At 43.1% G+C, this 25,570-nt stretch overlaps 1 protein-coding gene across 1 annotated transcript in view; it reads right to left on the reverse strand.

The window, feature by feature from the left end:
- Positions 1-25,570, reverse strand: part of LOC142243895 (NFX1-type zinc finger-containing protein 1-like) — a 267,452-nt gene that overhangs the window by 57,450 nt on the left and 184,432 nt on the right. The window contains exons 9-10 of the mRNA XM_075316092.1: positions 3,717-3,871; positions 500-645 (exon numbers count right to left, since the gene is read on the reverse strand). Coding sequence (XP_075172207.1) covers positions 500-645; positions 3,717-3,871 — 301 coding nt within the window. The remainder of the gene's footprint in view (positions 1-499; positions 646-3,716; positions 3,872-25,570) is intronic.

Raw genomic sequence — 25,570 nt, forward strand, 5'->3', positions numbered from 1 at the left:
ATGTCAGAAATTTTTATTTCTAAATTTTGTGCAGTTATATTGGTTTACCTGGTGAAATAAACAAGTGAGATGGGAATATATTTGGGTTTTATTAAGTTGCCTAATAATTCTGCACAGTAATAGTTACCTGCACAAACAGATCTCCTCCTAAGATAGCCAAATCTAAAAAAACCCCACTCCAACTTCCAAAAATATTAAGCTTTGATATTTATGAGTCTTTTGGGTTGAATGAGAACATAGTTGTTGATCAATAATAAAAAAAAAAATCCTCTAAAATACAACTTGCCTAATAATTCTGCACACGGTGTATGAACAGAAGTGCATTTCAGCTGGATGTACACCCTCGCTGGGATTGGTAGAACCTGTCTGTGCTCGGACGCGATCACTACCTCTGTGGCCGTAATCATTACGCCCCTGTTGTTCTCATTAAGAAAATGTTTGAAAGTAGTGGTAAATTGCTTTACTACAATTTATATGTTACACATTTTTTAGAACATACCTGTTGATGGTCTCCAATGAGTATAAGGTGTTGACAACTGGAATTAAGTGTAGTAATGATGTGAGCTTCTAATACTTCAGCTGCTTCTTCTACAATCACAATTTTAGGCTGAACATTTTGTACCAACTTTCTAAACTTGGCTGCACCTAAATGTAGGTGAAATACAAAAATAAATTTAAAATTTAAGAACTAAAACTAAGAATAAAAACCTCAGCTGATGGCATATAAAAATCTAAGGGTATGTGCTAACGATCAGGACTTACGGTGTCCTGGACGCAGCGGGTCCTGACCTCCAGGGCCGCGAGTCTCCTCCGCAGGAGACCACAGCGGCTTGTACCCACGTTCAGGATTCAGTGCGCTGCGGTCTCTCGCTTCTGTTCTCCCTACGGAGGATGCATGCGAATCTGCAGCAAACAATTGACATGCTGCGGCCTGCAAAGCCGCACCGCAGGTCTACATTCTCTGACAGAACGTCTGTCGCTTATTCATGTTATGTAAATAAAAGCTTATAACCTGACTTTAAATTCATCCATTGGTTTCATAAATTACTCTTTTGAAAGCTGAAACCCTCCCAAATGTGATTTAGGTTATGAAGATAAAGTTGCTGCAAAGCTGAAATATTGATCATTTAATGAACACAAAGGTCATATTTTGGAAAGACAAAAATGTTGTCGCCCACAGAAAGTAATGGGAAATTCAAACAAATAATTAACTTATAATACAAAGATATGTTGCATAACATTGGTGAATGAAGTTGTGGTGCTTTTACAGCCATATTTAATATTTTGTGTGACTTCCATGAGCTTGAAAGACTGCATCAATGCGGTTTAACAATGATTCATACAATTTATTGATGAAGTCAGTTCTGTGGTTTTGTCTTCCAAGCTTCCTCTTTCATCCTACATGGATAAGCGACAGAACTTCTGTCAGTGAGTGTATGTTCGCTGCAGAAAAAACAAGCACAGTGGACACGGGGTTTCAAGAAATCCCGTCTTCTATGCTTGTACTGTACAATACAGCGTTTTGGACGCAACGATAACACGCTACATCAAAAAAGCTGTAATCACTGATAGTGGGCACGCACCCTTAAACACCAGCACAAATCTGTACAACGAAATTATGGTAATTTCATGCAAGCATAATACAGTTGAAGCATTCATGTATTAAAATATTTGCAAGAATATTGGCCACTAGACTATCGATGCTTCTCCCACAGTTAATCCATGGGGACCAGGTGGGATTCGTTTTGGACAGGCAAGCGGGAGACAACACCTGAAGAACAATAAGTGTTGTTGACGCTCTGAATCATGCTCCTTAGCCTTGATGCCGAAAAGGCCTTTGATAGGCAAGGTTGGCCCTTTTAGTTTGCCACCCTTCAGCGATTTGGCATTGGGGGGCCTTTTCTTCAAGCTATCAAGGCTTTATATACCGGTCCAGAGGCCTTGGTAAAACTCCCTCATGCATCATCATCAACTTTCCCTATTCACAGCGGTTCCAGACAGGGGTGCCCCCTCTCCCCCTTATTATTTGTATTATGCACAGAACCTCTGGCAGCACACAATCAGGAAAGCCCAGATGTTCAAGGGTTCCGGATTAAGGGGCAAGAATATAAATTGTCTCTCTTTGCAGATGATGTCTTTTTAACAATTCAAAATCCCTTGATATCCCTACCCAATCTCCATGCTATCCTGACTGAATACGGAACCCTTTCGGGTTATAAAGTTAACACCACAAAAACAGAAGCCCTTCCACTGAATTTAAAGCCATCTGTTCTCTCCTTTTACAGTCAGCATTTGCATATACGTGGAAAAAAGACAGCTTAAAATACTTAAGGATATATTTAACGGGTGACTATAAAGAATTCCAGCTTTCTTTGAAAATCTAAAAAAGATGTTGGCCAAATGGGACAAGCTTCACCTATCCTTTTTAGGGAGGATGGCTGCTATTAAGATGACGATTCTCCCAAAATTTTTGTACTTGTTAGAGACGCTCCCTATACCGATCCCTAGAATGGTGATCCGGAGATTTCAGAAATGGCTGAACAATTTTATTTGGGCCTATAAGCATCATCGAATTGCTCAGTCGGTGTTGCTGGCCTCTTAAGAGGTTGGATGGGTTAGCTTTCCCAAATATGCTATTCTTGATGACTTCATCAATAAATTGTATGAATCATTGTTCAACTGCAGGGATTCCGTCCTTCAAGCTCATGGAAGTCACGCAAAATATTCAATATGGCTCTAATAGCACCACAACTTAATTCACCAATGTTATGCAACATATCTTTGTATTAGAAGTTAATTATTTGATTGAATTTCACATTACTTTCTGTGGGCGACAAAACTTTTGTCTTGCCAAAATCTGACATTTATGTGTTCATTAAATGATCAATATTTTCATAACCTAAACCAAATTTGGGAGGGTTTCAGCTTTCAAAAGAGTAATTTATGAAACTAATGGATGAATTTAAAGTCAGTTTATAAGCTTTTATTTACAGACAGCTAAATAGGAAAGGGTTCTTTACAGTTAGAGCAGTCAGACTGTGGAATGCCCTACAACAAGAGGTAGTAATGGCAGATAAAACAACAGCTTTTAAAAAAGGGCTGGATGATTTCCTCAGTACACACAACATTGTTGGTTATAAATGACTTAGTGACAAAATGTAGAACTGGTGGAGGAAGGTTGAACTAGATGGACCTAGGTCTTTTTTCAACCTAAGTAACTATGTAACATAACATGGATAAGCGACAGAACTTCTGTCAGGTACTGTACTCACGTAACCTAGTGGAACTATTTCCAGCTCCACGAATTGACCCTGGTTAGATGAAGCGAAACCTCACTTCCATCACTTCGGTTTCTTTCAGAAGCGTCCAACTTCTACCCACACAGTCCCAGTTCGGACTCGCAAATCCTCCCATCACACAGTGGATTCTTCCCAGAGGCATCAAAGACACACAGCCTTTTCACACTGACTGCCATATGCAAAACAGTCTCACTATACTAACTGAGAAACAGCCATGGGATGAGGTATGTGGATAGCCAGACCCACCTATCTCTCCAGCTTTCCATAAACCTGGCCCTGAGACTACTTCAACAAAACAAATGGCACTTCAAGTACCAGAATGGACTTCCAGGTTTACTACACTTCTGTGGTACATACCGGCAATTCACAAACTAGCCGATTGCCAGATTACAATATATATATGATCCTACATCTAACCTGTGGTAGTCATGCCAATAATGTCAGCCTCTTGTAATATAAGCAGGTCCTCTTCATTCTTTAGTTCTGCCATCCTATTTACAACTATTTGGTAGCGGTTTTCCAATGTAAATATTTCTTTACGGATATCACACAAATATTTTGATCTCCAGCATCTGCAACAAATTTACATGTTAGCATTATACAAAAAAAATATAGTACTTAAAGTACTACAAATCAGTTTCACAATTTTAATTATTGATCATTGAGTTTGTTACCTCATTATTTGTAAGCTAAAATCAGAAGTGGACCAGTCAAAGGAAAAGTAGAATAGAAACACGGGCACCACTCCTGCATTTTTTTACCCACTCCTGGTTTTGGCTTACAAATACCGAGGTAACAAACTCCCCAAATACTCGTGTGCGCATGGCCTAAGGGTTTTCCCAAGTTTAAGGTCATGTGCACATGTTGGGTATTCTTGAGTTTTTTCAGTATTTGTAAGCCAAAACCAAAAGACTGCAACAAATGCAGCAGTGGTGCCCATGTTTTTAATATACTTCTCAGATTGCTCCACTCAAGCTTTTGGTTTACAAATACTGAGGTAAAAATATCACCAACTACTCAACTTGTACATGTGGCTCAAAGGGCTATTCATGTCTCTGCTACTCATGACCAAGAAGGGAGTAACTGCCTCTAGCTCCTGGTCACCATGGGTGTGGTTACAAAAACATTGAGAGCAGATACAAAGGTGTGAAAAAGGGTTTCCCTCCGTCCTGTTTTCTTATTCTTTTGCATGCTTGTTTACATTAGTTACCAGCGCACAGCTGTGTGTGCAGGGAGCAGGGAGCCGCGCACACTGAGCGCTGGCTCCTTGCTCTCCTACCATAGCTACAGTACACATCGGGTTAATTAACCCGATGTGTAATGCAGCTACATGTTCAGAGAGCAGGGAGCCGCGCACACTGCTTAGCGCTGGCTCCTTGCTCTCCTAGCTGCTGTACACATCGGGTTAATTAACCCGATGTGTACAGCAGCTACATGTGCAGAGAGCCGGAGCCGGCAGCACAGGCAGCGTGAGAGCTGCAGAGGCTCGTAACTAAGGTAAATATCGGGTAACCACCTTGGTTACCCGATGTTTATCTTGGATACAGCTTACCTCAGCTGTCAGATGCCGGCTCCTGCTCGCTTCATCTGTCGCTCTCTCGCTGTCACACACAGCGATCTGTGTGTCACAGCGGGAGAGCGGCTTTGAAGAAAACGAACCAGGGCTGTGTGTAACGAGCAGCGATCTCGCAGCAGGGGCCAGATCGCTGCTCATTGTCACACACAGCGAGATCGCTAATGAGGTCACTGCTGCGTCACAAAAAGCGTGACTCAGCAGCGATCTCGGCAGCGAGCTCGCTGTGTGTGAAGCACCCCTTAGGAGTCTAGTGTTACAGTTCTTGTTGACTCATGTAATTACCTTGGCCAGTGAAGGTCAGATACTCAGACAAATCAATTATACGAACCTCCCATTGTAAACGGCTTGAAATCTAGCTAATAAGAGCCCAGTCTTATCCACCAATCGTGAAGACCCCAATGGTCTGAATGGAGAGCTCAGGGGTATAAGAAGGAGGTCTGTCCATTGCCCGGCTAGACTCTTGCTACATGCTACCAATCTAGGACCTGCAGATCCGATTGGCAAGCCATAACCGAACCTGAATTATAATACTATATGGACTTCAGCATCGAATACAAGGATTCAGCTGAGATATCAAAGACTACCTAAGGAAGGAATACAGCTTGGGACAATCCTATCACCTGACTACAGGCTTAGCGGACCTCAGCCAGCTTCCTAAATCTGGCGTTATTCCATTCTCGATGGGTGCCCACCGAAAGCGGGGTGCTGCTGGTTTGGAGTAAGTAGCCCTGGAAGCTCTGAGGCACGGACATTCTAATTCCTGGTGAGCTAGCGGAAGGGTGAGAAACTGTTGCTGGTTACATTTTGTGGTTTTGCTGGTTATGTGCTATGTGCCGTTAATTGTTTGGGGATCCAATAAAGTCTTAATATTGTGATTCCCTCACGCTGTGTTGTCTGAGTAGTGTTCCGCCCACGGTTAAGGAGGTCGGGCGTTCAGTTGGGATGAGCCCTGGGCTATGCTGTCTTTCGAAAGGCGAATGGGCCAGCGGACGAGAGCACCCACTGACCCCCGTGTCTCCACACTCATCTTTGTAGAATTGTTGTAATTCAGCCACAGTGAAGGGTTTCCAAGGATGAGCCGCCTGTTTAAGGTCATACCACAGCATCTCAATCTGATTAAGGTCAGGACTTCGACTAGGCCACTCCAAAGTCTTAACTTTTGTTTTTCTTAAGCCATTCAGAAGTGGAATTATTGGTGTGTTTTGGATCAATGACCTACTGCATAACCCAAGTGTGCGTCAGCTTGAGGTCACAAACAGATGGCCAGACATTCTCCTTCCGAATTTTTTGGTAGACAGCAGAATTCATGGTTCCATTAACAACAGCAAGCCTTGCAGGACCTGAAGCAACAAAACAGCCTCAGACCATCACACTACCACCACCCTATTTTACTGTATGATATTCCTTTTCTGAAATGTTGTTTTACTTCTACGCCAGATGTAATGGGACATACACTTTCTAAAAAGTTCAACTTTTGTTTCGTCAGCCAACAAAGTATTCTCTCAAATGTCTTGGATATCATCAAGATGTTTTCTGGAAAAACTTAGACGAACCTTTATGGTGTTTTTGCTCAGCAGTGGTTGCCATCTTGGAACAGGCCATTTTTGCCCAGTCTCTTTCATATGGTGGAGTCATGAAGACTGACCTTAACTAAGACAAGTGAGGCCTGCAGTTCTTTGGATGTTGTTGTGGGGTCTTTTATGACCTTTTTGATGAGTAGTTGCTGCGTTTTTGGGGTAATTTTGGTTGGCTAACCTGTCCTGGGAATATTCAACACTGTTCCATGTTTTCCCTATTTGTGAATAATGGCTCTCACTGTAGTTTGCAGGAGTCTTAAAGCTTTAGAAATGGCTTTAGAACCTTTTCCAGACTAATAGATCTTAATTACTTTGTTTCTCATTTATTCCTGAATTTCTTTGGATTGCGGCATGATGTCTAGCTTTTAAGGATCTTTTGGTCTACTTCACTTTGTTAGGCAGGTCCTATTTAAGTGATTTCTTGATTGAGTACAGATGTGGCAGTAATTAGGCCAGGATGTGGGTAGGGAAATGTAACTCATCTTCCCAAAGATGTGCTAAATCATAGTTCATTTATATTTTAACCTCTTTACGACACATGACATACTGGGTACATCATGGATCGTGTCGGGTTAACCCCCGCCGGCAGCGATCCCTGCACATGTCAGCTGATTTGAACAGCTGACATGTGCGGCTATCAAGTATGAGTGGATCCGTGTTCCACTCGTGCCTGTTAATCTCTTGCATCTCGCTATCAAAATGTGACAGTGAGATGAAACAGCACGCCGCGGTAAACATTCACTTACCCAGCGCCATCAGAAGTCACGTGATGTGATCACATCGATCCGATGGTTGTCATGGTACCACAGGGTCATGTGATGACTCCTGTAGCTATCATGAGTCACTTCCTGTTACACCCGGCAGACCGCTGTGTGTGAGTGTAAAGCAGTTTTTCTGCAGATCTCAGCTATACAGCTGTGATCTACAGAAAGGAACAAGCGATCAGACTGCTGACTCTTATAGTCCCCTAGAGGACTAGTAAAATAAAAAAAAAAAGCAAAAAAAAAAGTTTTACAAAAATAAAAAAAAAATAAAAACCCTGACCATTCAAATCACCTCCCATTGAAAAAGGGTTAAAAAAATACAAAAATATACATTTGGTATCGCCGCGTTCAGAAATGCCTGATCTATCAAAATATAAAATCCTTTAATGTGATTAACGGTGTAGCAGGAAAAAAATCCAAAGTCCGAAATTACGTATTTTGGTTGCCACATATTTTACGCAAGATGCGATAACAGGCGACCAATACGTAGCATCTCCGCAAAAATGGTACCGTTAAAAACATCAGCTTGAGACGCAAAAAATAAGCCATCATTGAGCCATAGATCCCGAAAAGTAAAAACGCTACGGATCACGGAAAATGGTGCAAAAAGTGCTCCTTTTTTTGTACAAACTTGTGAATTTTTTTAACCTATTAGAAAAAGCAAACCTATACATGTTTGGGGTCTACGAACTCATACCAACCTGAGGCATCATACCGACACATCAGTTTTACCATATTGTGAACATAGTGAACGAAATATCCCAAAACCAATCAGGCAGACACACTTTTTTCGCACTTGGAATTTTTTTGCCATTTTGCAGTACATTATATGGTACAAATAATGGTTTCATACAAAAGTACAACTCGGCCCGCAAAAAATGAGTCCTCATATGGCAAGATTAACGGAAAAATAAAAAAGTTACGGCTCTTGGAAGAAGAGGAAGAAAAAAAAACAGAAACGGAAAATTGCCCGGGGATGAAGGGGTTAAGGAGTGGGGGGCAATCACCTTTTCACACAGGACCTTGTAGGTTTGGATTTCTTTTTCCCCTTAATAATAAAGGCTTTTATTCATAAGCTATATTTTGTGTTTACTTGTGTTATCATTGTCTAATATTTACTTTGTTTGGCGATCTGGAACATTTAACCCCTTAAGGACGAAGCCAGTTTTGTACTTAATGCCCAGGCCATTTTTTGCAATTTTGACCAGTGTCACTCTATAAGGTTATAACTCTGGAACGCTTCAGCAGATCCCAGGGATTCTGAGATTGTTTTTTCGTGACATATTGGGCTTCATGTTAGAGGTAAATTTAGGATGATATTTTTTTATTTTATTTGTGAAAAAATCAGAAATTTGACAAAAAAATTAAAAATTTTGCAATTTTCAAACTTTTAATTTTTATGCCCATAAACCAGACAGTTATGTCACACAAAATAGTTAATAAATAACATTTCCCACTTGTCTAGTTTAGATCAGCACAATTTTTGAAACTAATTTTTTTTGGGGTTAGGAAGTTAGAAGGGTTCAAAGTTCATCAGCAATTTCCCAAAATTTACAAAACCATTTTTTTAGGGACCACATCCCATTTGAAGTGACTTTAAGAGCCTAGGTGACAGAATATACCCAAAAGTGACACCATTCTAAAACCTGCACCCCTCAAGGTACTCAAAACCACATCCAAGAAGTTTATTAATCCTTCAGGTGCTTCACAGGAACTAAAGTAATGTGGAATGAAAAAAAATAAAAATTAACATTTTACCTAAAAATGTTGCTTTAGCACTAATTTTCTTACTTTTTCAAAAGGTAAGACCAAAAATTGGACCTCACACTTTGTTACCCACTTTCTTATGAGCGCGCCGATACCCGACATGTGGTCAGAAACCTTTGTTTGGGTAAATGGGAGAGCTTGGAATGACAGGAGCAATATTTGAATTTTGGAAAGCAAAGTTGGCTGAAACAGATTGCGGGCACCATGTTGCATTTACAGATCCCCTAAGGTACCTAAACACCAGGAACCCGCCTCAAGTGACCCCATTTTGGAAACTAAACCCCTTAAGGCTTCTATCAAGGGGTATAGTGAGCATTTTGGACCCACAGGTACTTCACAGATTTTGATAACGTTACGTTGTCATATTGAAAATTGTCATTTTTTTCTCAAAAATGTTGCTTTAGCATCAATTCTCTCACTTTTTCAAGAGGTAATTCCACAAATTTGACCCAAATGTTTGTTACCCACTTTTTTATGAGTGCGGTGATACCTCACATGTGGTCTGAAACCTTTGTATGGACAAATGGGAGGGCTTGGAACAAAAGGAGCAATATTTGAATTTTGGAAAGGAAATTTGGCTGAAAAAGATTGCGGGCACCATGTCGCATTTGGAGGACCCCTAAGGTACGTAAACAGCAAAAAACCACCACAAGTGACCCCATATTGGAAACTAGGCCTCTCAAGGAATTTATCTAGATGTTTGGTGAGTACCCTGAACCCCCAGGTGCTTCACAGAAGGTTATAACGTTGAACCATGAAAATAAAAAAATAAAATTTTACCACAAAATTGTTACTTCAACCAGGTAGCTTTTTTTTCACAAGGGTAACAGGAAAAAAATCACCATGAAATTTATTGTGCAATTTCTCCTGAGTTTGGTGATATCTTATATGTGGTGGAAATCAACTGTTTGGGCACACGGCAGGTCTTGGAAGGGAAGGAGTGCAATTTGACTGCAAAATTGGCTGGAATCAATAGCGGACACCATGTTGCATTAGGAGAGCCCCTGAGGTGCCGAAGCAGTGGAGGTCCCCCACAAGTGACTCCATTCTGGAAAATAGACCCCTCAAGGAATTTATCTAGATGTTTGGTGAGTACCCTGAACCCCCAGGTGCTTCATAGAAGTTTATAATGTTGAGCTGTGAAAATAAAAAAAAATACATTTTTACCACAAAATTGTTACTTCAACCACATAGCTTTTTTTTTAACAAGAGTAAAAGGAAAAAGACCAGCATAAAATGTATTGTGCAATTTCTCCTGAGTATGCTGATACCTTATTTGTGGTGGAAATCAACTGTTTGGGTGCACAGCAGGGCTCGGAAGGGAAAAAGTGCCATTTGACTGAACATTTGGCTGGAATAATTAGTGGACACTATGTCGCATTTGGAAAGCCCCTAAAGTGCCTAAACAGTGGAGGTCCCCCACAAGTGACCCCATTCTGGAAACAAGACACCTCAAGGCTTTTATCTAGGTGAATATTGAGCATTTTGAATCCACGAATACTTCACAGAATTTGATAAGCTTAGGTTGCCATATTGAAAATTTTCATTTTTTTCACAAAAATGTTTCTTTAGCATCACATTTCTCACTTTTTCAAGAGGCAACAACAAAATGTGGACCCCACAGGTTGTTATCCAATTTCTTGTGAGCGCAGGGATACCTCATATGTGGCCAAAACCCTCTGTTTGGATAAATGGGAGAGCTTGGAATGGAAGGAGCACCATTTGAATTTTGCAAAAGTTGAAATAAATTGCGCGCACCATGTCAGCAGGGCCTTTTGGGTACCTATACATTAGAAACCCCCCACAAGTGACCCCATTTTGGAAACTGGACCCCTCAAGGATTTTATTCAGGAGTATAGTAAGCATTTTGAATCCACAGGTACTTCACAAAAATGTTGCTGTAGCAACAATAGTCTCACTGTTAGGCTATGTGGCCATGATCCAGCGACACGGCGTCTAGTACACAGTGTCAGCCTTCCTGCAGAGCTATGAGTGTTGTCCACGGGAGAACGCAGCTGCCCATGCCCACGTTTGGGTTCAGGCTGCTGTGGACTTTAGTTCTATTCTACCTGCAGAGAACTCTCATCTCAGCAGCATAAATTGACATGCTGAGGCTCAGGAAGCTGCACCACAGGTCGGTTTATGCTGCGGAGAAAAGAAGCACAGCGGGCATGGGATTTCTAAAAATCCTACCACTGTGCTTCTACTGCACAACGCAGCGTTATGGATGCAGGGAAAACACTCTGCGCCCAAAACGCTGCAAACCCTGATTGTGGGCACACAGCGTAAAATGCTATAATGGATGAATGGATAGATGTCAAACATATATAACAACCCACCCCCTGCATATTCTAAGCTGGCGCCCTTTAGTGCCTTTCATGTGGCACTAAAGGATGCCTAGCCTTGTATTTAGCCCAAAAAGAAAAAAAATAATTAAAATAAATGACGTGGGGTCCCCCCTATTTTTGATAGCCAGCTAGGGTAAAGCAGACAGCTGTAGCCTGCAAACCACAGCTGACAGCTTCACCTTGGCTGGTGATCAATTTTGGGCTCCCCAAGCTGTTTTGTTTTTTTTTTTTAATTATTTATAAATAAATAATTAAAAAAAAAAACCAAATGTAGGGTCCCCCCAAATTAGATCACCAGCCAAGGTGAAGCTGACAGCTGGGGTCTGGTATTCTCAGGGTGGGAAGAGCCATGGTTATTGGACTCTTCCCAGCCTAAAAATAGCAGGCCGCAGCCGCCCCAGAAGTGGCGCATCCATTAGATGTGCCAATCCTGGAGCTTTGCCCCAACTCATCCCCTTGCCCTGGTGCGGTGGCAAACGGGGTAATAAATGGGGTTGATACCAGATGTGTAATGTCACCTGGCATCAAGCCCAGCAATTAGTTATGTCACGGCGTCTATTTGATACCAGACATAACTAATTGACAGTAATAGAAAAAAAAATTGTCAACATAAAAAAAATTTATTTGAAAAAACACCCCCCAAAAACATTCCCTCTTTGACCAATTTATTGAAAAGAAAAAAAAAATCGGGTCTCTGCTGTAATCCATTGTGAAAGTCCCGCGGCGATTCTGGACCTTCTAGAACATGGGGGGCACGTTCAGGGAACGTATCCCCCATTTTCTAGGAGTGCAGACCCTCCATTTGAGGAGAGTGGGTGCAAAGAATTTGCACCCACCCTCCCTGGGTCACAGCTGCAGTGTGCCGAGCAGCAGCAGCCAGCGTCTCTGAAAGCAAAGCAGGAAGCTGAGCTGACAGCCGCGCTCTGCACGTGTGACCGGTGTGCACTGTGAAGGAGAAGGGGGCCGCGGGGGACCAGAGTTGAGACAGGTACGGGGAACACCGGGGAACACCGGTGGGGAATAGGGGGTGACCTGGCAGGGCCTGGGGAGCAGTTTGTGTCATAGCACATGCGACAGAAACCAGAGGAACAGGGTAAATGCGGCCGGCGCGCTGCTGTGCGCGCCGGTGTGCGCAGTGCCATGTTAGATTTTCGGGAGGAAGGGGGGTGGGGAGACGCTTTGGCGACACCGGGGGACCATTGATCACGTGAGCAGGGACCGGAAAAACCGTCCAGAATCATGATCTCCAGGGTCTCAACTACCCCCGGCAGCTGAGACCCCGGAAATTTTCCGACTCTGAGGGGCGCTAGACTCTTTTTTCCGACCGCCGTTAAAAAGCGGCGGTTTGGAAGAAGTACCCTAATTTGTCGCCGTTAAAAAGCGTATCGGCAGTCGTTAAGGGGTTAAGTATGACAAACATGCAAAAGAATAAGAAATCAGGAAAGGGGTAATTTTTCACACCTCTGTATGTTACGCTGTTTGTATAACTCCCATAGAAATAAAAGGGAGTTATGGAAACAGAGCAGCAAAGCAACACCCAAGTTGCGAACACAGCTGGTTCTGTAATTATTATTCATTGTTTTAAGAGTTTTGCAAACACTTATAGATCAGAATATGTGATGCATGACATACAGTTTCCTTGTGGACTTTTGTATATACAGTACAGACCAAAAGTCTGGACACACCTTCTCATTCAAAGAGTTTTCTTTATTTTCATGACTCTGAAAATTGTAGATTCACATTGAAGGCATCAAAACTATGAATTAACACATGTGGAATTAAATACTTAACAAAAGAGTGTGAAACAACTGAAAATATGTCTTATATTCTAGGTTCTTCAAAGTAGCCACCTTTTGCTTTGATTACTGCTTTGCACTCTCTTGGCATTCTCTTGATGAGCTTCAAGAGGTAGTCACCGGAAAAAGTTTTCACTTTACAGGTGTGCCCTGTCAGGTTTAATAAGTGGGATTTCTTGTCTTATAAATGGGGTTGGGACCATCAGCTGTGTTGTGCAGACGTCTGGTGGATACACAGCTAATAGTCCTACTTAATAGATTGTTAGAATTTTGTATCATGGCAAGAAAATAGCAGCTAAGTAAAGAAAAACGAGTGGCCATCATTACTTTAAAAAATGAAGGTCAGTCAGTCCGAAAAATTGGGAAAACTTTGAAAGTGTCCCCAAGTGCAGTGGCAAAAACCATCAAATGCTACAAAGAAACTGGATCACATGAGGACCGCCCCAGGAAAGGAAGACCAAGAGTCCCCTCTGCTGCGGAGGATAAGTTTATCCGAGTCACCAGCCTCAAAAATCGAAGGTTAACAGCAGCTCAGATTAGAAACCAGGTCAATGCCACACAGAGTTCTAGCAGCAGACACATCTCTAGAACAACTGTTAAGAGGAGACTTTGTGCAGCAGACCTTCATGGTAAAATAGCTGCTAGGAAACCACTGCTAAGGACAGGCAACAAGCAGAACAGACTTGTTTGGGCTAAAGAACCCAAGAAATGCACATTAGACCAGTGGATATCTGTGCTTTGGTCTGATGAGTACAAATTTGAGATCTTTGGATCCAATCACTGTGTATTTGTGCGACGCAGAAAAGGTGAACGGATGGACTCTACATGGCTGGTTCCCACCGTGAAGCATGGAAGAGGAGGTGTGATGGTGTGAGGGTGCTTTGCTGGTGACACTGTTGGGGATTTATTCAAAATTGAAGGCATACTGAACCAGCATGGCTACCACAGCATCTTGCAGCGGCATGCTATCCCATCCGGTTTGCATTTAGTTGGACCATCATTTATTTTTCAACAGGATAATGACCCCAAACACACCTCCAGGCTGTGTAAGGGCTATTTGACTAAGAAGGAGAGTGATGAGGTGCTACACTAGATGACCTGACCTCCACAATCACCAGACCTGAACCCAATCAATGTGGTTTGGGGTGAGCTGGACCGCAGAGTGAAAGCAAAAGGGCCAACAAGTGCTAAGCATCTCTGGGAACTCCTTCAAGACTGTTGGAAGACCATTTCCGGTGACTACCTCTTGAAGCTCATCAAGAGAATGCCAAGAGTGTGCAAAGCAGTAATCAAAGCAAAAGGTGGCTACTTTAAAGGCCCTAGAATATAAGACATATTTTCAGTTGTTTCACACTTTGTTGTTAAGTATTTCATTCCATATGTGTTAATTCATAGTTTTGATGCCTTCAATGTGAATCTACAATTTTCAGAGTCATGAAAATAAAGAAAACTCTTTGAATGAGAAGGTGTATCCAAACTTTTGGTCTGTACTGTAAGTGAGACCACCAAGAAAAATAAGCATTAACAAAGTCAACATAAATATACCATACGGGAAAGGCAAGAAGGAGCTTTCTATTCCTAAGCACTTTGTTTCTAACGGCTGTAACATATTGTCAGTCTCATAGCGGTAGATATAAAAAAAGCTCAGCTTACATCATAGTTGGGATGGAGCTATGAACTTTATAACCTGAAGTGTCTAAATCGTGAGTTCCAAATCAGGATCCACTGTATAAAGTGCTGTGCAAACGTTTTAGCCAAATGTGCAAAAAGAATGACAAGCGAAAAATCTAAACCAAATAAACACTTGGTATGACCACCCTTTGCCTTCAAAACAGCATTCATTTATCTAAGTACACATAGTTTTTGAAGAAACTCAGCAGGGAGGTTGTTCCAAGCATCTTGGAGAACTAACCACAAATTTTCTGAAAATATAGACTTGTGCAAATCCATCTGTCTCTGCTACATATAATGATCTGTGGGAACCATGTAATCACTTCCAAAGCTTTTTGTTCTTCTTTAAGGCTACTTGCACACATCAGTTTCTTTCCCATCAGGCACAATCCGGAAAAAAATGGATAAAACGGATCCGTTTTATCCCCATTGATTTGTATTAGCGCCGGATTGTGCGGGATGGCATTGCGTTGCATCCAGCTTTTGCCGGATCCGGCGTAATTGGCTAATGCAGCGGCCGGATGGAACGTCTCTTGTAACGTTTTTTGTCTCTGACCGGCGCGATACAGCGTGATTTACAATGGAAGCCTATGGACGCCGGATCCGGCGTAATGCGACAAAACCAGAAGCGACCGCTGGATCCGTTATTTTAAACTGAGCATGCTCCAATTTATTGTAAAAAATGGATCCGGCAAAAAAACGGACAAAACGGATGCAAAAACGGATGCGCCAGATCCATTTTTTGATGGATCAGATATACCGGATGCGTCAAATAAAGGATCCAGTGCATCCATTTTTGCATATTCTGCTCCGGATCCGTTGCATCAGGCACACGCCAGATTGTGCCTGATGCCAAAAAACTGATGTGTGAAAGTAGCCTAACCTTTAGATAGTTCTTAATGACACTTGCTGTATGTTTGGAGTCATTGTCACATGGAGTTTTGCTATAAACTCGCCGAGTGTCATGATGACATCAGATGCTGTTCAGAGCACAGATTCTGACACTCCTCACTATACTTTTGATGGTGCTCCTGAGTAGCACAGGTAGGTTCGGGCATCAACCAGCTGTGTGCTCATTACTGATCGGACTAGAAGGAGTTAATTTCTTCTAGCCTACTATTTAGCTTTTGGATCACATGTTACAGGTGACGTATCACAGGTACTGCCCACCATTTTAATATGGAGCAATTTGTCTTCCTATAGCTTTCTGCTAAATTGGTCCTTGTGCTGTTTTCTACTACTGGAATTACTGTGATTGGATGGCAGCAACGTATCATTGGGTCTATATAGGACCCGGTGACGCGATGCTCAGCATATTTACCCCAGAAACAGTGTAGGGATAGCTGATGCAGGAGAGATAGGTTAGAATTAGAGGCATATAGGCAGGGATTAGAAACTTGCAGTCTTTGCTGCTGCACTGTAAAACGAAAAAAAATAAATAATTTAATCTATTTTATTCCCTATTAATACCGTGGTTTATTGCATTCATTGTAGGGATAGCTGCTGGAGGAGGATTAGGTTTGGAGTACAGGCATATAGGCAAGGATTACAGCATTACAGTCCTTGCTGCTGCACCATAAAAATCAAAAGTCCTTTGTCAAGACTACATCTATTCTATTCCCTATTAATACTGCAGTTCAATGCATTCAGTGTAGGGATATCTGCTGGAGGAGGTATAGTTTGGATTACAGGCATATAGGCAGGGATTATACCCTTACAGTTGTTGCTGCTGCACACTAAACCAAAAGTCCTTTTCAGGGCTACATCTATTCCCTATTAATACAACTGTTTGCAGCATTCAGTGTAGTGACAACTGATGGAGGAGGGATAGGTTTAGATTACAGGCATATTGGCAGATATTTTAGCCTTAAGGCCGCTTTACACGCAACGACATCGCTAACGAGATATCGTTGGGGTCACGGAATTCGTAACGCACATCTGGCCTCGTTAGCGACGTCGTTGCGTGTGACATCTATGAGCGACCGCTAACAATCAGAAATACTCACCAAATCGTTGATCGTTGACACGTCGTTCATTTCCCAAATATCGTTGCTCATTTTGGATGCAGGTTGTTCATCGTTCATGAGGCAGCACACATCGCTACGTGTGACACCCCGGGAATGACGAACAACAGCGTGCCTGCGTCCTCCGGCAACAAGATGGGAGTGACGTGAATGCGGCTGCTCTCCGCCCCTCTGCTTCTATAGGTGGCCTGCTGTGTGACGTCGCTGTGACGCTGCACGAGCTGCACCCCTTAAAAGAGGTTGTTCGCCGCCCACAGCAACGTCGCTACGAAGGTAAGTACGTGTGACGCTTACCAGCAAAATTGTTTGCCACGGGTAGCGATTTGCCCGTGACGCACAAACGAATGGGGCCGGTGCGATCGCGAGCGGCCTTTACAGTCCTTGCTGCTGCACCCTAAAATCAAAAGTCCTTTACATCCTTCATCTATTCTATTCCTAATATTATTAATACAGTAAATTTCCAGGTATGTCATCTACCTAATTTAAAATGCGCAAGGCATGTGGTGGTAAGGGACGGGGAAGTGGACATGCTAGTCATGGTGCATGCAGAGGCCAAGGCCGTGGGCCAGGTGAAACTGCACCTTCTGTGGGTTTCTTGGATCCTCGCTCCACAGGCTAGGTAAAAAGACACATTTCTTTTACTGTTTTACGCTGGCACTGCCGCATCCGACAGAAATGCAGTACAGTTCAATACAGTTCACTGGCAAGCTCCGGGCACATGCGGTCATGTGACCAGAGCATGTGACAGCATGTGACCGGAGCTTGTCGCGATGCCTGTGAACTGTATTGAACTGGACTGCATTTTTGCTGGATCCGGCAGTGCGGCTGAAAAACGCTGATGTGAAACCAGCATTACTCTGGTGTCTTTGTGTTTGTCTGCGCTTACTTCTCACTGATGTCTAATGCTTACCTTGAGTAACGCTGGTTTGTATCCTTGATGGATGCTGAACAGCTATTTTACATATAATACTTTCACTCTTTGGAGACTTCTCTGTGACACGTTGTGCAGCAAATGCTGTTTCCCCAATTTAACAATACAGCATGTACCGTATTTTTCGGACTATAAGACGCACCTGACCATAAGACGCACCCTGGTTTTAGAGAGGGAAAATAGGAAAATAAAATTTTAACTAAAAAATGTGGTCATGACACACTTATGGGGCGAGGATCTGCTGCTGACACTGTTATGGGGGTAATGTCCCCAAATTCTCTACTAAGGTACCCCATTATGGAAATGATCCTCCTGCCTTGTATATGATCCTGCTCATATACCCCCATCCATCCTGCTCATATACCCCCATCCTGCTCATATAATCCCATCCATCCTGCTCATATACCCCCATCCTGCTATATACCCCCCATCCTGCTCATATACCCCATCCTACTCATATACCCCCATCCATCCTGCTCATATACCCCCATCCTGCTCATATACCCCATCCATCCTGCTCATATACCCCCATCCATCCTGCTCATATACCCCCATCCTGCTATATACCCCCCATCCTGCTCATATACCCCATCCTGCTCATAAACTCCCATCCTGCTCATAATATACCCCCATCCTGCTCATAAAATACCCCCATCCTGGTATATGGCCTGTATCCTATGGCACAGAAAAAAAAAATAAACGTTTATACTCACCCTTCCTCACTCCCTGCAGCACCGATCATCTTCCTCTCTGTCTCAGCTGCAGCGCCGCTGAGTGGAGCCGTCACCGTTGTCTGCAGCATCGCGATGTCTTCCTGTCTATGCCGGTCAGCTGATCTGTGTGGACACTAGCGGCGTGCAAAGCGATGACGTCATCGCTGTGCTCACCGCTCTCTACACAAATCAGCTGACCGGCACAGACAGGAAGAAAGACATCGCGATGCTGCAGGGGTTGGCTCCACACACGGGGACGGGTGAGTGTACTGATTCACTGCACCCCGCGCTGATGATGATGAAGCACGGTAGGCAGTGAATACAGCCGCACATGATCACTCCAGGCTGCAGTTGCCAGGGATAATCATGCGGCCGGCTGTTAATTATGCACACACACCCCCGCCCATCAACCCGCCCACCGGTCAGCACCGGCTTCCCCGCTGAGAGCTGGGCGGGAGGATGGGTGTGCATATGTAATGAGCGGGCCCACGTGGTCACGGCAGGCTGCTACAGCCTGCTCGTGCCCCCGATGACCGGCTCCACCGCAGCACCCTCATTCCCCGCAGCCACATTCAGACCATAAGACGCACCCCACACTTTCCCCCAACATTTGGGGGGAAAAAAGTGCGTCTTATGGTCCGAAAAAAACGGTATGTTTACTATGTGTTTTTTCTGATCTGTGGAGCAAGGTCGCAACCTGCTAGTCCTCCACCTAAGTTCAACTACATTGGGTTTTGTATTTAACCTTTTCTTGTCTATTTTAAACTTGAATAAGTGTTTAATAAAATGTATACATTTGTAATGAAGCACTGTCGTGCAGAATTTTTTCTTGTTTGCATTCCATTCTTCTGTATATGGCTCTCTCCATGTATGAAATATGGCATGGATCTTTTTTCCGTGTATGTTGTGTGTTCTAAGTATTTACCTTCTGTGGGAGCACAAGAAAAACGCTCATCATAGTTACATAGTTACTTAGGTTGAAAAAAGACCTAGGTCCATCTAGTTCATCCTTCCTCCACCAGTTCTACATTTGGTCACTAAGTCATTTATAACCAAAATGTTGTGTGTAGTGAAGAAATCATCCAGCCCTTTTTTAAAAGCTGTTATAGTATCAGCCATTACTACCTCTTGTGGAAGGGTATTCCACAGTCTGACTGCTCTAACTGTAAAGAACCCTTTCCTATTTAGCTGTCGGAATCGCTTTTCTTCCACTCGCAGTAAGTGCCCCCTGGTCCTTAGTATTGTCTTTGGAAGAAATAAGTCATGTGCCAGTCCTTTATATTGACCACACATGCATTTATACATATAAATGAGATCTCCTCTGATACATCTTTTTCTAAGCTAAACATATCTAACTTTTTCAACCTGTCATCATATGGGAGGCCTTCCATTCCTTGTAGTAGTCTAGTTGCCGCCTTTGAACTGCCTCTAACTTCTGAATGTCCTTTTTAAAATGTAGAGCCCAAAACTGGTTCCCATATTCCAGATGTGGCCTTACAAGTGATTTATAGAGGGGTAACAATACGTTGGGATCACGGGATCTAATCTCTCTTTTTATACACCCTAGAACAGGGTTCCCCAACTCCAGTCCTCGAGGGCCGCCAACAGTGCATGTTTTCAGGATTTCCTTAGCATTGCATGGGTGTTGGAATCATCAACTGTGCAGGTGATTAAATTATCACATGTGCAATACTAAGGAAATCCTGAAAACATGCACTGTTGGCGGCCCTTGAGGACTGGAATTGGGGACCCATGTCCTAGAATCTTGTTTGCTTTAGCACATTGAGTGCTGCTGCTCATCTTATTTGTAATGAGAATACCCAAGTCCTTCTCCTGTTCTGTAGTCCCGAGTTTACTTCCATTTAATGTATATGCAGCTATAGGATTACTCCGTCCTAGGTGCATTACTTTACATTTATCAACATTAAATCTCATTTGCCAAGTATCTGCCCATTCTGACATCTTATCCAGATCTTTTTGTAATATTGTACTATCAAGGTCAGTTTTTAATATCCTACATAGTTTGGTGTCATCAGCAAAGACTGACACTTTACGATCAATCCCATCTACAAGGTCATTAATAAAGAGATTAAAAAGAATCGGTCCTAGCACAGATCCCTGCGGCACCCCACTGCTGACTGCAGCCCATTTAGAGAATGTACCATTTATGACTACTCTTTGTTTCCTATTCTTTAGCCAATTCCTTACCTAGTTGCATATAGTTTCCCCTAGTCCTTGCTTCTGGAGCTTTAATATAAGGCTATTATGTGGTACAGTATCAAATGCCTTTGCAAAGTCCAAATAAATCACATCAGCTGCATTACCAATATCCAGGTTTGCACTTACCCCCTCATAGAACCCCAACAGGTTGGTTAGACATGACTTATCTTTCATGAATCCATGCTGTTTGTCAGTTATTATATTATTTTCTGCAATATATTTTTGCATGTCATCCCTTAAAATGCCCTCAAAAACTTTGTATACTACTGATGTCAGACTTACTGGACGGTAGTTGCCTGGATCTACCCTCTTACCTTTCTTAAATATCGGTACCACATCAGCAATCCTCCAATCCTGAGGCACCAACCCTGTTACAAGCGAGTCTAAAAAGATGAGATACAGTGGTCTGTCGATAATGGAGCTCAATTCCCTCAATATTTGAGGATGAATGCCATCTGGCCCTGGGGATTTGTCAATGTTTAGTTTACTTAGACGTAGGCGTACTTCTTCTTGTGTTAAATTAATTATATCGGGTGGTGAACTATGATTTTTCTCTTGTTGAATGATCCCTGGTACAGTCAGTTCCTTGGTGAACACAGATGAGAAATGCCTATTTAATATCTCAGTCTTTTGTTTGTCCTCTATAACTAACTTGTTATTATATTTTAAGGGGACAATTCTATCCTTTGTTTTCCTTTTGGCATTAATGTATTTATAAAAGATTTTGGGATTTATTTTAATGTCCTTGGCGATTTTTGTTTCAGTAGCTAGTTTTCCTTGCTTGATTTCTTTTTTACTATTGATATCTTTATACTTCTGGAATGATTTTTCTGTATTCTCAGCCTTTAAGATTTTAAACGCCCTTTGTTTTTGTTTTATTATACTTTGTACAGTCTTATTTATCCATACTGGTTTCTTTTTATTCCTGGACATTTTATTACCAGAGGGTATAAGCTTTTTACAGGACTCTAGCAGTATATCCTTAAACTTACCCCATTTATGTTCGGTATCCCCAGTTACCATGACTTTGTCCCAATCTACACATTTAAGCTCTTCCCTTAATTTGTTGAAATCAGCTTTCCTAAAATTCCAGGTTTTTGCATTTCCCCTTTGAAATGTTCTATTGAATATTACGTTGAAGCTTACCATATTATGATCGCTGGTGCCCAATTGCTCCCGGATCTGTAGGTCTGAAATGGTATCCGGTCTATTTGACTGGACCAGATCTAGCAGATTATCTCCCCTTGTCGGTTCATCTACCATCTGAGAGAGGAAATTGTCTTGAATGGTAGATAAGAATTTACAGCTTTTAGCACAACCAGAAGATTCTATGTCCACTGAATGTCTGGATAGTTGAAATCCCCCATAATAAGAACCCGATTATTATTATTAGCTGCCTTTTCAATTTGTTCCAGCATTTCTCCCTCTATTTGTTCAGGTATGTTAGGAGGCTTATAGCAAACTCCAATTAGCATTTTTCCATTATTCCCATCCCCATGTAAATTTACCCATACTGACTCCACATTGTTGCAGTTCCCCCCAATATCATCATTCAACACAGGTTTTAGGTTAGATATGATAAATATACACACCCCACCACCTTTTTTATCTTTCCTGTCCTTCCTAAATGTAGTATAACCCTGTATGTTTGTCACTCAGTCATGGCTTTCATCCAGCCAGGTTTCCGTAATGCCCACCACAGCATAATCCATGGTTGACATAAGTGACTCTAATTCATTCATTTTGTTTGCAAGACTTCTTGCACTTGCCAGTAGACATTTAATACTATTAACACCTTTATTACTCCTAGCCTCCCTATGTTCCTTGCATGTCCCATCCCCCCTAATCCTTCATTGACCCTTACCATCTCACTGTCTCTATCTGCTCTATCTATCCCCTTATTTGCTCCACTACCCTCCCTCCCCCCAGATCCTAGTTTAAAAGCTCCTCCGTTTGACCATTTTCTCCCCCAGCACAGCTGCACCTTCCCCATTGAGGTGCAGCCCGTCCCTACCGTAAAGCCTGTAGCCAACTGAGAAATCGGCCCAGTTCTCCATGAACCCAAACCCTTCCTTCCTGCACCAATTTCTAAGCCACGTATTTATCTCCCTAAGCTCCCGCTGTCTTTATAGTGACGCTCGTGGCACCGGTAGTATTTCTGAAAACACCACCTTGGAGGTCCTGGACTTCAGCTTCTCTCCTAGTTCCCTGTAATCATTTTTAAGGACCTTCCACCTGCCTCTAACTTTGTCATTAGTACCAATGTGCACCATGACCGCTGGGTTTTCCCCAGCCCCACCCAGCAATCTGTCTATCCGATCCGCAATATGCCGAACCCGAGCACCCGGCAGACAACACACTGTTCGGCATTCACGGTCTCGGCGACAGATGACCCTGTCTGTCCGCCTAATTATAGAGTCCCCTACTACCAACATCTGTCTGCGCTTTGCTGCACTCCTATTTCCCTCCTTCCAACAGCAGTCGTTCTCCTGGTTGCTAGGAGCAACGTCCTGCTGTAGTGACCCTAGTCCTGGCCCTTCATTCCTAATATCAGCCAAACAGGCATATTTACTAGGTTGTGCCAGGTCAGGACTAGGCTCCCTGACACTTTTCCCCCTACCTCTTCTTCTAACTGTTACCCAGCTACCTACCTCTGGGTCCTGATCTTCCTCACCTCCACCCTCCTCCATATCACTGGCCCCAGCCAGAGAAAGCTCAGTGAGCTCTAAACTCCTCTCCAGGTTTGCACTGCCCCTGAGTGTTGCAAGCTGCTTATTTAGATCAGTTACCTTGGCTTCCAAATACGCATCATGCTTGCATTGAGTGCAGACATATTCACCCTCGAACGGCTGCTCAAGGCATGCATACATCTGACAAGATACACACCTGGTAGCATTGTCCATGGAGCAACTATTAAATGGGGATAAACAGTAAAGTTGAAAAACAATGAAAAGAAAATAATGAGAAACGTATAAGGATAAATTCAAACTATGTTATTGTGTTTAAACTATGAAGCATTTATCTGTAACCTGCACTTTGCTGTAGACCTCGCATGCTCAGCACCTCGCTTGCTCTGGCTGGTTTATATAGTTCTACAAGGACTTCCAGAAGCTGCTAGAAGCTTCTAGAAACAGGTGTGGCTAATACTACTAATTAAATCACAAGACAAACTTTTTTTTTTGCTTTTTCACAGAATCAAACATGCACACAATTCCCTAATGAAATTATACAATTACAGTTATCACAACTATGTTATTGTTTAAACTATGAAGCACTTATCTGTAACCCGCACTTTGCTGTAGACCTCGCACGCTCAGCACCTCGCTTGCTCTGGCTGGTTTAAATAGTTCTACAAGGACTTCCAGAAGCCGCTAGAAGCTTCTAGAAACAGGTGTGGCTAATACTACTAATTAAATCACAAGACAAACTTTTTTTTTTTTTTGCTTTTTCACTAGACCTATCTTCTTGTCCCACTTTGAAGGGCTGCGCGTGACACCACTCTTGAAACCAGAACAGTGCGAAAAGGTGGTCAGTTGAATGGCACATAATGCTTCTAGTATATTTACCAGCATCACCCTGTCTTCGGCCTCTGCCACACATACGTGAAAATCACGCACGTGCCGCAAGACGTATTTTCCCTGCGTGTTACGTTTGGAAAGTACGTACCGGCGGCACGGATATGTGTCGGAGGCCTGCCACACGGTTGAATCTCAAAGTCATACATACATACATGCTTCTCACCCTGATCCTCCTTCTTACCACCGTGGTGAGTCTCAAAAGACAAGTAATCCCACACTTGAACACTCAGAGGAGCTCTTTACATTTTAATTTATGGATTCTGGCCTCTCAACCTGCAAGTTTCAAGAGGGACATGAAGAGATCAAGTATAGTGATGCCCAAATATTTGAGCAGCCCCAGTCACAAGAAGACGACAGTGGGGAACGGCAATTAGTATCTCAAGAGACAGATAATGATGAGACACAGAGAGGGAACAGCAGTGAGGGAAGAGGGATCTGCAGCACAGCAACAGGCAGAAACAGGCAGTGGGGAGGCCAGTGGGAAGAAGCGGGAAACTGTTATCCAGAAAACCCACATCCAGCAAGTTCCCAAGCCAAGGCTTAGGTGTTCCTCTTTCAGTATCTGTGGGTGACACTACTACCTCTTCCCCTGTGCTATGTACTTGCCAATAACCTGTCCAGCAGGCACGGATACTACCTTGCACCTGTCGTTGCACATTCACAAGCACCATCATCAACCGTGTCTACTTCCTTGTCCCATGACAGCGTTCAGCTGTACCTACCGCAGACCTTTGGATGAAAGAGGGAATACCAAGCCACCCATCCATAGGCCCAAACACTAAATGAGCACATTTCCAGACTGCTTGCTTTTCGCAATGTGTTGATGGCGGCATCTGTGGCGCCCCTGACCCGGTCAGGCACCACTGAGTTCTGCACCCATGCTGGGACTGTGCTTCCAGGTAATCCTAAGGGCCAGAATGAGGTGTGTACGCACAGACACATAGCAACCAGGTCTCCCACACCATTAGATGGGACCCTTGGGTAGTCTCCAGAGGGAGCTAGCTTTCAAATCTCATCAAGGGGTGGAGCGGAGAGGCTGAGCGCTAAAGTGCAGAGGTTGTCAGGAAGAGAGGAGAGCCAGTCTGGTAGTGGAGCGCGGTGGTCGTGAGGCAGATACGCGCGCTCACATTAGTCAGAACCTGCGCGGTGTAGTGACAGTTGGCGGGGGAGAACGGTCACCGGAGAGTCAGAGTAAAGAGGTGCTCCCGGTGACTAGGCACATGCGGGGAACAGGTCCCTAGAGCAGACTCCAGTGTAACTACCTGCTAAACCTGCCGGTGAGGGGAACTACAAGTTCCTCACCAAC

This window comes from Anomaloglossus baeobatrachus, chromosome 6, assembly GCF_048569485.1.
Source record: "Anomaloglossus baeobatrachus isolate aAnoBae1 chromosome 6, aAnoBae1.hap1, whole genome shotgun sequence".
In the NCBI taxonomy this organism is placed as follows: Eukaryota; Metazoa; Chordata; class Amphibia; order Anura; family Aromobatidae; genus Anomaloglossus; species Anomaloglossus baeobatrachus.